The sequence below is a fragment of the Tachypleus tridentatus genome, chromosome 7 (assembly GCF_004210375.1).
Source record: "Tachypleus tridentatus isolate NWPU-2018 chromosome 7, ASM421037v1, whole genome shotgun sequence".
Taxonomy (NCBI): Eukaryota; Metazoa; Arthropoda; class Merostomata; order Xiphosura; family Limulidae; genus Tachypleus; species Tachypleus tridentatus.
Genome location: NC_134831.1, coordinates 160970704 through 160983123, shown reverse-complemented (window position 1 = coordinate 160983123; position 12420 = coordinate 160970704). Strand labels below are relative to the sequence as shown.

Below are 12420 nucleotides of genomic sequence, written 5' to 3'. Positions count from 1 at the left end.
AAATGCAATATATCAGGTGTGGGTTATCATAATTTGAATTATAAGTATAATTTGGATTGGAATAACTTTAACATTGTGATGAAAGAAAAGGATCAAGGCATAATGGTTGATCAGCCTTTTAAGCTATCCAAACAGTGTGTTGTTGCTAGTGGTGAGGCAAATAGGATTTTAGGTTGTATCTACAGAAATACTGAAAACAAGTCTAAAGAGGTTCTAAATTATACAGGCTATTGTATAGGTCACTGGTTAGGCAGAATTTGGAGTATTGTGTTCAGTCTTGAGCTCCTTTAGGAAAGGCATTGAATTGTTGGAAAGGGTTCAAAGGAGTGTTACTATAATAATGCCTGGGATGGAGGAATTGTCATTGAGGAGAGATTAAGATGCTTAAAATCAGTTTCTTTTGAAAAAAAAGAAGAGTTAGAGAGGATTGAAGCATTTAAAATTGTGATAATGTTGATGCATCAACATTTTTTATACTTAACAGTGAGAATTCTAGAACTAGGAGACACAAATATACATTTAAGCAAGGTATAAGCCATCTTTAATTAAGACAATTTTATTTTTTAATTAGGTTGGTTGGCTTTGTTGTCCCTAAACATTATGTTATTATGTTAATTTAACTATAGTTTAGATGTATTTAGTGAGTCTGTGTTATGTAACTTGAATAATATAGATGTATTTAATAAGCCAGTGTTGTATAATTTAACTATTATTTAGGTGTGTTTAGTCATCCTATATTGTGTAATTTAACACTTGTTTAGATGTGTTTTGTCATCCTATGTTGTGTAATCTAACTGTAGTTTCGTGTTCCTATGTTGTGTAACTTAATAATAGTTTAGATGTGTGTGTTAGCCTGTGTTTTTTAATTGAACTGCAGTTTAGATCTGCAAACTAAATATGTGGTTCACACTTTAAGTTATATGACATTAGTTGCTGATCTACAAAAGAAACTGCCTGTAGTTTTTGAGTGTTTGAAGGTTAAGAAATTAATATTTGATGTGAAATATATATGTATATTTACACATATCAAAAACTTGCGAGCAAGAATAGCAAACACAGTAAACTGATGACAACAGTTCTATAATAAGCCATATTATTAAGTTACACTGGCAGACGTTGAATCTCGTTACCTGACTATTGAATTAGAAATTGAAAATTAAAACATTTGAACAGAAAGAAGAAAACACTAGGAGCTAATCTGTACTCTTACAGCTATAAATATAATAAACAAAATGTTTGTAATGAAGAAAAAAGTTCATAATTTAACCCACCCTTTGTCACACCCAAACCATCTGAGGCAGAACATGGGAAGAAACTCAGAATTTTATCGTCTTATTTGACATCACAGGATCAGAAGTTGGATGTTTGTCACGTTTCAATATTGTAAGAGTGTTATCTTGTAGGATGTTTGAAGGGCAGTTACCATTTCTCATGTTGAAGTCACAGGATTAGAGCAGTTCTTTGTTACATATTTGGTTTGCTAGAGATGTTTTATACGGTAGATGTTTTCCAATTTTAAAAAGGTCAAAGGTTTGTTCTGGTTGAAACGAATTATGTTACGTACTCTTCATGGAATTGTGTATTTATGCCTCACTCAACCGAGCTGCATGGCTATGAAGGAAGATACCCTTTCCGACACCAGTTCAGGAGACGAGTAGAGAAAACGAAATTATATTCAAACTCTGTACAGGAATGAACAAGAAACACTTTAAAAGTGCGCGAGTCGAGACCTTTCGTGGGTCTGTGTAGGTGATACTACGCCCACGCTCCACAGTTTCTAGAAGGTATACCGACAGTAAGGGAGTCGCGGACTGATTACCATGACAACTACGAACTAAGGAACGATGGTGTTGTTGGTAACTCTATGTCGCCCGCGCGATTAGAAACATCACGCAGTAATGGATGTTGCTTGCAACATACATCTCGACGCAGCATCAGTGGCTAAGATGTAGTTCCCATGGTAACAAGTTCACCTCTGTTATTTTGACCTTGACGTGTAAAGTTAACTAACGTAGTAGTATAACTTTATCCGGGATTTATAGAATAATGTGTACCATAATAAGAAGTCATCTAAAATATTTCAGTGGTCGCAAAGTGATATACGAAGTAGTCGTAGCATCATTATACACTTTTACACGTTTTTCTTTCATATATATATATATGGCACCGTCATCCAGGTATCCCTAAATGACGTCACGTCTGGACGGAATGATACCATTGATAATTTATCGGGTATATATACTTGTCGAGAAGGCGTTTCTGCAATCTATATTCAATAGTTCTAGTTTAAGCCGTTTGTGAGTTATAACGTTTCAATTGAGGATTGAGAAACGTGATTGAACGAGTTTAACGTCGATAAGCTATCATGACGTAAATAGTTGAACGTTCTCACAGAGTTTCTAATGAAACTCACGTGCATAAAAGGCTGGGAAATCAATGTCCGAGTTATCTTATTTCAATCAAAGTTTTGGACAATCTGCTTTCGCCAGTGTTTTACGAAACATTGTTTGAAAAAAACACTTTTATAATGACTTTTCTTTCGGAATGTTTCATATTATCACAAATAGCACATGTTTCCTCATTTATCCTGATAAAATTAGTGACGTTACACATACATCCTTATAAAGGCATCCTTTCCGAAATATTTCGTATCATTCATAGGACACGTCTTCCTTTATCCTGGTAAAACGTATGAAATAACACATACATTCTTATAATGACTTTCCTTCCACAATACTTCATGCCACGTATTTACTTCTCTACTAACCCCAAATCGGGCAACTCTGTGGTACACCACCCTCTTACATTGCTTTGTTTGTTTGTTTTTGAATTTCGCGCAAAGCTACGCGAGAGCTATCTGCGCTAGCCGTCCTTAACTTAGCAGTGTAAGACTAGAGGGAAGACAGATGGTCATCATCACCCACCACCAACTCTTGGGCTACTCTCTTACCAACGAATAGTGGGATTGACCATAACATTATAACGCTCTCACAGCTGAAAGGGCGAGCATGTTTAGTGTGACGGAGATTCGAACCTTCGACTCTCAGATTACGAGTCGCGCGCCTTAACCATCTGGCCACGCTGGGCCTTCTTACATTGTCAAAAAATAATTGTCAAAGTTATTCTATTTTACCAAAATACACGCGACACATTATTTATTAGTAAAATATACTACATTTCTTGAAGATAGACATAACACAAAATTACCCAAGGGTGTGAACCAAGATGTATATAAATTGTGAAGGCTTTAAAGTGTTTTATTTACACTACATTAAATCCGATGTAAAGCAATAGCATATTAAGAAACAATTTTAATTTTCAACCGCTATATTTGGCCCATGTAAAAATGTTTTATTTTTTGTAAAGTAATAAGAAATATTAATGTAATGCCACCAGTAGTTAACGATTGTTTGTTTGTTTGTTTTTTGAATTTCGCTCAAAGCTACTCGAGGGCTATCTGTGCTAGCCGTCCCTGATTTAGTTGTGAAGACTAGAGGGAAGGCAGCTAGTCATCACCACCCACCGCCAACTCTTAGGCTACTCTTTTACCAACGAATAGTGGGATTGACCGTCACGTTATAACGCCTCCACGGCTGAAAGGGCGAGCATGTTTGGCGCGAGGGGGATGCGAACCTGCGATCCTCAGATTACGAGTCGCATGCCTTAACACGCTTGGTCATGCCGGGCCTAATAGTTAACGAAATCAAATATAGATTTCGTGACTCAAAATGACCAACTACTTAAGCTTTGTGCTTAACAACAAAATAAACAATAAAATACCAAGAGACTAATTTTATTTTATAAAAAGTAAAGAAATTAGAGGTTGAAACACACTTTTTCCAACATATTTCAATCACTAATAGTTTTTCAGGTGACTTTTGAACTAATACGCTGAGAGAATTAGGAATTTTCTGGTGAAATGTGAAAGGTGTGGAATATGAAATTACAGAATACTTAAAACGAATTCAGGATTATTCCGTACGGAAATAAAAAAAATATCATGAATTAATACTTTATCATTTTCTTTTATACTTCACTGTTACGGCAACAACTTATTATTAGTTGTTTAAAATGAAATTAAACTTTTTTTTTCTTCGTTAGGATTAAAGTTACCTTGGTGACGAGGTATTGTCCGAAAACCCGCAGCTGGTTTCTATCTCCACGCTGACACTGGAGTCGAGACTATGATATTTGCGTGCTCTCGTATGCTGACGCTCTGAACTCCGATTAAAAACCACATGCTGCCTGAAAGGTACAAACGATGTCTAATATTAACGTGATAATCATATGTTGATTTATGGGGTATATTTATTTGTTTGTCTTGTAAGTCCTTTCATAACATTGGGCAGATGAACTAGGTGTGGTATAGGAATGTTCTTATCTGTATGGCGTTGGTAGGGTGGGTAAAATGCGCCAGGAAGGTCACGCACACAAGAAAAAAGTTTAAAAGTAGGTTTTCAGACGGTCATCACCACCCACCGCCAACTATTGGGCTACTCTTTTACCAACGAATAGTTAGATTGACCGTAACATTATAACGCCCCCACGGCTGAAAGGGCGAGCATGTTCGGCGCGACGTGGATGCGAACCCGCGATCCTCATGTTACGAGTCGAACGCCTCAACACGCTTGGCCATGCCGGGATACCGTAAAATTCTTACAGCATTCTCTTCAAACGTTTTTTTATATTACATTTCAAATGTTGATTAATATATGTGTATGTCTATAGAGAGAAATAATTCATTGTATAATCTGTGTTTAGTGAAAATAACCTATATTTGTATAAAAGTTTTGGAAAATGATTTTGATAGATTTGTGATGAAACTGAAATAGCGGGAAATTTAATTTTCGAAGAAAATTCTATAAATTAATTTCAGAAGTGTTATTTGACTTGAAATTAATGCACAATTTGCTCACGTTCTGCATCTATTTTCTCATTTTAAACACATAAAGATTGGTTATAAAACTGAAATACCTTATCATTTCTAATACGTAAGTGTAATTAAACTTTTCACCTTGTTAAAGGCTTTTTCTTTCGGAGACAGAGCTTACAACACACCATCACGACGATAGCTAATACCAAACCTCCCGCCACACCTGCTAGAAGGACGTAGATTGTAATGTGATCGTCCTGGATGGCATTTTGCGCAGCTGGCTGTCAGGAAAAGGGCAAAAAAGCATTTGTTAGAAATTGTATATTATTAAACGTCTTAACATTTCGGTTTAAATAAATATATTAAAAAGCACAGCATCTATCCTAGTTTCAACATTACCCTGTTCAGATCTTTCAAATCACGTTAGCGAAGTTTTAATATAACAGAATCACAAACATGTATCTCAGGACGGCTGGTATGGGTATTAACACTTACTAATAAAGCAGAGGACAACGTTTCGACCTTCGTAGGTCATCTTCAGGTTAACAAGCTTTGTTAAGAAGGTCGAAACGTTGTTCTCTGCTTTATTAGTAAGTGTTAATACCCATACCAGCCGTCCTGAGATACATTTTTACTTCAAGTTGGTTCCTCGTCATCAAGAATCATAAACAATCCTACTACGTTTTTCACGAATAAAATGTTTGCTGGCAAGAAAAAAAAAAAAAATAAATACATGTCGTTAACATTCAATGGTTTATTAATCTTTAACCAATTAACTTTTAATATTTTTACAGACAGTGATAAATGTGTCCTAAATCATTTCAAAATAATACAAATCAAAGCTTAGGAAGTCTGTCTGAATCTGTCAACTAACTTGGCAAAGTATAAGCCTAAAGTCAACCAGAAAGACTAAATATTAGTCTTAAAATATATCGGAAAAGATGAAATATAATCAGTGATGTCGAGAAAACCCACTTGTAGAGAAATATATATGTAAAAACGGCTCGTTTGGGTTGATAAAATATTTTACAATGAGGAGCGAACAACGTTTCGACCGTCTTCGGTCATCGTCAGGTTCATAAAGAAAGAAAGAGGTCACTGACCGGAAGCTGACCACATGTTTGATAAACATATGAAGAGGGCGGGCTTAGATGTTTGAATATATATTGTCCTCTACATTCCGACACTCAGTTGCACAACCCCTTTCAAACGTGTGGTCAGCTTCCATATTGAATATATATTCAATATACCATCGTAAAATATTTTATCAACCCAAACGAGCCGTTTTTACATATATAAGATGAAATATAGACGTAACATCTATAAATAACATGATAAATTACGAGCAAAATTCTGATTTAGAACTCCGAAAATATCAACTGTAAAATATCTAAGTGAAATTATAAAACAACTAAAAATAAACACCTATTCAAAAAAAATAAGTATAAATACTGAGAAGCAGAAGCCCGAACTACAAGTCGTGAGTTTATCAAAGAGTATGACGAAGCATAGACTTGTTTCAGACATGTTAAAATCTAAATTTTCGGTCTGACTGATAACATAGTAAAATCTAACCCTAAAATTATGGGTTAAAATTGTATTAAATGATAATATGAAATCCAGACGTTGTGTATTTAAGATAGGAGAAAAACAAAATTTTCCAAATGACTATATGATAAGGTCGGAAATTTGCTTAATGTCATTTCAAGTGTGAAATCAGGACCTCATAACTTTACAAAAAATGATGTAATAACTCAAAGAAAAATAGTCCTAATGTTTTCAAAGTAAAGTGATAAAAACCCAAATCTACCATCTCATAGCAGAATAAAATTTATACATATGGTCTAATGTATAATAATGCTCATATAATGTGACAAACACCATTTATTAAATCATTGTTACATTATTCACTCTTTGGTAGGTTCTTTTAAATTATCTGGTACAAATAATTCGCAATCCAATTTATGTAACTGTAGTATATTAATTTCTTTTTAACATTTCTATAAGTTTGTACAGTTGTATATTGAATGCCTCATTTACAGCTAAGCTAACCGTACTACTCTAACGTAAAATAGGTTTAAATGCACTTCACGACTGATCGATCGAGTAACTGAAAACACGGATTCACCACTAGTTGAAGCAAAAATACTGTCTGACCAATCAACATACTAATAAGAAATAAGTCTATTATGCTTCACTGTCCCTCATATTTATAACCTCACCTTAAACATACGAAAATTTAACATAAAATTGTTTGGAACTTTCTAGGTCCAAGTAATTAAAGTTTTCGAAATTAATGTCATGCACCCTCTAGCTAACATTTAAGTGGTTGCATTACAGAATATAGCTTATGACAATCTTGAGCAAGGAAATGAAATTTTAGGGAAGTTTTTATTAGCCGGATTTGCTAGCCTGGTTGTGGCCGTCACGAACCCCCATTACTTTTACAAGGATGAATAAAAAGATTGTTACTTTTCATTATAGAAGTTATATGTGTACCTCTCATAGAACCTGAGGACTAAAAAAATTTGACTAAACGCAGACAGCACGTAACCCCCCCTCCGGAAACTTAAATGCAATCTTCAAGGGGGTCACGACCCAATATTTGAGAAACACTGCTCTAGGGTCTTATGACAATGTGAAATAATATTGGTCTCTTTTCTTCCACTCGATGCAAAAAATACGACAAAGACAACTTGAGTAGAAAATAAAACTCAAAATATTAACATTTTGTAATCCAACTGCTACGTCGCTTATGGCAAGGCTGCTTTTACAAAGATTCTGTTGGAGAAAATTACTAAGTGTTTTATATTATTTACATTTCACTGTTCGTGTATCAAACCAACTATTATAGAAGTGTTTTCACAACCATATCACACACGAAATGTACAAAAGCAACGTTTTTACAATAACTATGTTACTAAAATATTTTATTAACCACGTGATCAATTTATTATCTTTTCTTACCTGATACCTAATGAGTTAACGCACCATCACTCTCAGTGTTATAAAAAAAGTCAAGTATTAAGTTTACCTATGGGTATAAATAGATAAGTGCATGAGATAGAACTAAAATAATTGTAACATACTCTGTTGGTTCTATGAGTTGATTGGTTTGTGCGTTCACCTAAACAACAACTTATGATAATTTATGATTGAGGCTTAACTTTCCCTTATTTTTAACTATGTACCACAGGAAAAGCAGCCACTCAGCGGCATCCATCGTCTGACGTGACTACTCTGAATCAGTTAACGGGGCTGACTATTACTTTTATAACACAATTACAACTTGATGTGAGTATCGTGTTTGATAGCAGCACGTTTAGAGAACGAGGACCTCGAATCTTCATGAATTCTGACTGTGATATATTCGGGCTTTGTTTCCATAAGGCACTGCAATGTTTGTTTGTTTATTTATAATTAAGCACAAAGCTACACAAAGAGCTATCTGTGCTCTGCCCACCACGAGTATCAAACCCGGTTTCTGGCGGTGTGAGTCTACAGACATGCCGCTGTACCACTGAGGGACCACTGCAATATTTTATAAACATTGCAAAAATGGGGCATTACCATGAAAGAACATAGATATTAAAGTTATTTAAAAATTGTATGGACTTATACAAATAAAAGTCTTTAATATCAGTGATTACAAGCAGTTTTGTAGAGAGTTGTTTTCTTTCTGTGACGACAGTTTGTACTTCCAATCACTTTTCCCCTGACCATCACGTTGACTTGTGACTGCACAGATTAAAGTCTCCAACCTTATTGTCGTAATTCAGTTGTAGTGTGGATTTAAAATTATAGGTAAAGCCTAAAATTTACCTCTTCTGAGAGATTACTTTGTAGAACATTCCAACACGAAGTTATTCAATTCAGTAATTATGAAAACAGACAAAGCGCAAAATTCTAGTGTTTTGAAGTAAAGATAACTAACTCCAGCGTTTGTGTTGTTAAAGCGAGAGAAAACGTGATTTCAGATGGAGTCTAAACTGGGCTAGTCCACTACCGGCTATCAGTCACTCATTAGAGGAAGTGAAGAAAGTTCAACAGCTTACCAGAAATGAGCCATGAACACAATATTTATTTCATTGCAGTTAAAATAGGAATTATGCTTGAAACTGTAAGTAAGATAATTCACATCAATTTGGTCTGTCATTTTTAAATAAATTTCAGGAGATACTGTATATTTTTACAAAGAATAATTTAGATGAAAGAAAAATTGATATTTTAACGGAATTTAAGAACTTAAAATTTCAACTACTTGTGGAAAAAGTGCATAGAGGAGAAACCGCCATCTTTCCCTCACGAATGATGTTAATCAATTACTAAAGTTCTATCGAAAGAATAAAGGAATATTCGAAAACGTTTAGAATTTGAAACAGTAAGAATAGAAACTGAAGCTTTGCAATGTATAACAGAAGATCAAAAAATTAAATACGTATAAATCGACTGCAAGGGAACACTTTAAACAATGATAAAATATCTGAAACATTGTGTCAAGAAGAAATTAGAGGGGTCCATTAAATTTGACTGAAAAAAGAAAAATGGTTTTTGGATCAACTAGAAGAAAATATCCGAATAGAGGATCAATAATACAGCATAAGCAGAAGAATGATGGAAGTGAAATTGGATTTGCCAGTAGAAGTTTCCAAACTCCTCACAGAAAGTTTGAGAAATATTTGTCTATGGGAATAAGAAGAAAAATCTGTATGAAAGACTTTCAAAAAGAGAAGATTTTAAAGGAAAATAAGAGAAGAAATAAAGGTGAAACATGAGCATCTAGAATGTACACACTAAACTAAAATAACATGGCTTCAGTATTTCCATTTGTACATCTAGGATGTACACACTAAACTAAAATAACATGGCTTCAGTATTTCCATTTGTACATCTAGGATGTACACACTAAACTAAAATAACATGGCTTCAGTATTTCCATTTGTACATCTAGGATGTACACACTAAACTAAAATAACATGGCTTCAGTATTTCCATTTGTACATCTAGTATGTACACGCTAAACTAAAAAAACATGGATTCAGTATTTCCATTTGTACACGTAGGATGTACACACTAAACTAAAATAACATGGCTTCAGTATTTCCATTTGTACATCTAGGATGTACACACTAAACTAAAAAACATAGCTTCAGTATTTCCATTTCTACATCTAGGATGCACACACTAAACTAAAATAACATGGCTTCAGTATTTCTATTTGTACATCTAGGATGTACACGCTAAACTAAAATAACATGGCTTCAGTATTTCCATTTGAACTTCTGAATATTTTAAATCTAAGTTTGTTAATTGTAGATAAGCACGAAATTACACTAGCTAAATAATGGACCTAATGGCATTCAAATTAAGGAAACCGACACAGATTTACAAGATACCTAGGACGGAAAGAGTATATTTTAAAATGAAAATAAGGAAGAGAATGATTTTTTTATTAAGACTAACTCAGGTTTTGAAACACAAGTGGGAGTCAAGTTGGAAGTTTATTTGAAGAAAAATAAAATAAGAAATTATGTTATTTTATTAGAAGGTAAAATATAATGTTTCCAAAAGTTTTAATAGAATTGAAAGTGATTGTAAAAAAATGATAATGAAAGCGTTTCACTTGTAATGTAAACCAATTACTATAGAAATTTGATGTTAGAACACTTTTATAGTATTAATCGTTATGAGAATATATCTAAGAAAGATGTGAACTTTTATAAGACGTATATAAAAATGATAAAATATTTATCGAGTTTTGGGAGTTTACTGGGCAAGAAATAAAATTTATTTTAAGTCAAAATAAATTATGAATTTTATGTGTTGTCAAAATTAGATAAACTTGACCAATAGGGTAGAAGTTATTTAAGGTGTAAGATTATTTTTATTGTAATACTAAAACTTTTATTAACGCTTTAAATTTTTTTGTTTGTAGAGAATCCTATGTTGAAGAAAGTACCAATAGATATCGCATTAGAAATCCGGAAAATCAATCCCGATCAGTAAGTAAACATTTTTATTTCTGTAATTCTAACTTTCAATGGATCGAATGGATCTTTTTTTTCTTTTTTTTTCCTTTTAAATTTTGATTAAATAGAGAGGATATTAATCTTTAAAAATTCTTTAGTGTCGTTTTAAAGTTTCTTTAAAGTTTAAATGAAAGCTGTTAGAAGACAAGATACTTTATATATAGGAATTCAGAGATTTTGGCACGTATTTCAGACGTATCTCAAGTACACTCTGGTTAACTCTAAAGAAAATTTAAAGTTTTAGGGCAAATAAGTAAATTATTTGCCGAAAATAATACTTGCAGTCTTTGGAATTTGGGTATTGTATTATAGTGGTTATATCATTATTACTGTGCAAACTGATTTTGTTAAAAATTTTAAGAAATATTAAATTGAAAAAGTATATTTATACAAATGTAAAAACTCAAAACTATAATATTTCATACAAGTTTTATCTGTTTCCTCGTTTTTTTACATTTTACACGGAAGAGAGGTTCATGATGTTACAAAACCGGTAAAAAATAGAACAATGGTTAAAAAAATAAAAGAATTCCATTTCTGTTAAAATATTCATCTTTAAGTGGAACCACAATGAATCATAATTTAGATATTTATGTGTATATTTTAAAACTATATGGATATAGGTTTCTAAAAAAATATCATTTAAGTTGAAAAATTATAAAAAAATAGTAATGACATAGTTGAGTTAAACAAAAACTGATAAAGTAAAAGAGAATATTAATAACAGGAAATAAAGATGAAAAAGAAAAGAAACAGATGAAATACAGAATCAATGAAGAGCGAGAGTATGAAGAAACAGATGAAATACAGAATCAATGAAGAACATGAGTATGAAGAAACAGATGAAATACAGAATCAATGAAGAGCGTGAGTATGAATAAACAGATGAAATACAGAATCAATGAAGAACGTGAGTATGAAGAAACAGATGAAATACAGAATCAATGAAGAGCGTGAGTATGAAGAAACAGATGAAATACAGAATCAATGAAGAGCGTGAGTATGAAGAAACAGATGAAATACAGAATCAATGAAGAGCGTGAGTATGAAGAAACAGATGAAATACAGAATCAATGAAGAGCGTGAGTATGAAGAAACAGATGAAATACAGAATCAATGAAGAGCGAGAGTATGAAGAAACAGATGAAATACAGAATCAATGAAGAGCGTGAGTATGAAGAAACAGATGAAATACAGAATCAATGAAGAGCGAGAGTATGAAGAAACAGATGAAATACAGAATCAATGAAGAGCGAGAGTATGAAGAAACAGATGAAATACAGAATCAATGAAGAGCGTGAGTATGAAGAAACAGATGAAATACAGAATCAATGAAGAGCGAGAGTATGAAGAAACAGATGAAATACAGAATCAATGAAGAGCGAGAGTATGAAGAAACAGATGAAATACAGAATCAATGAAGAGCGAGAGTATGAAGAAACAGATGAAATACAGAATCAATGAAGAGCGAGAGTATGATAAAGATTAAGTAAATGGGAACAAGCAATGTGAAAAACG

The 12420-nt window shown here is 33.1% G+C and overlaps 1 protein-coding gene across 4 annotated transcripts in view; it reads right to left on the bottom strand.

Annotated features, from left to right (window-relative positions):
- The window catches only part of LOC143257042 (uncharacterized), a 72209-nt gene that overhangs the window by 15420 nt on the left and 44369 nt on the right, over positions 1-12420 (bottom strand). For all 4 annotated transcript variants that reach the window (XM_076515137.1, XM_076515140.1, XM_076515138.1 and 1 more), the window contains exons 3-4: positions 5015-5154; positions 4114-4245 (exon numbers count right to left, since the gene is read on the bottom strand). In XM_076515137.1, the coding sequence (XP_076371252.1) occupies positions 4114-4245; positions 5015-5154 (272 nt within the window). The remainder of the gene's footprint in view (positions 1-4113; positions 4246-5014; positions 5155-12420) is intronic.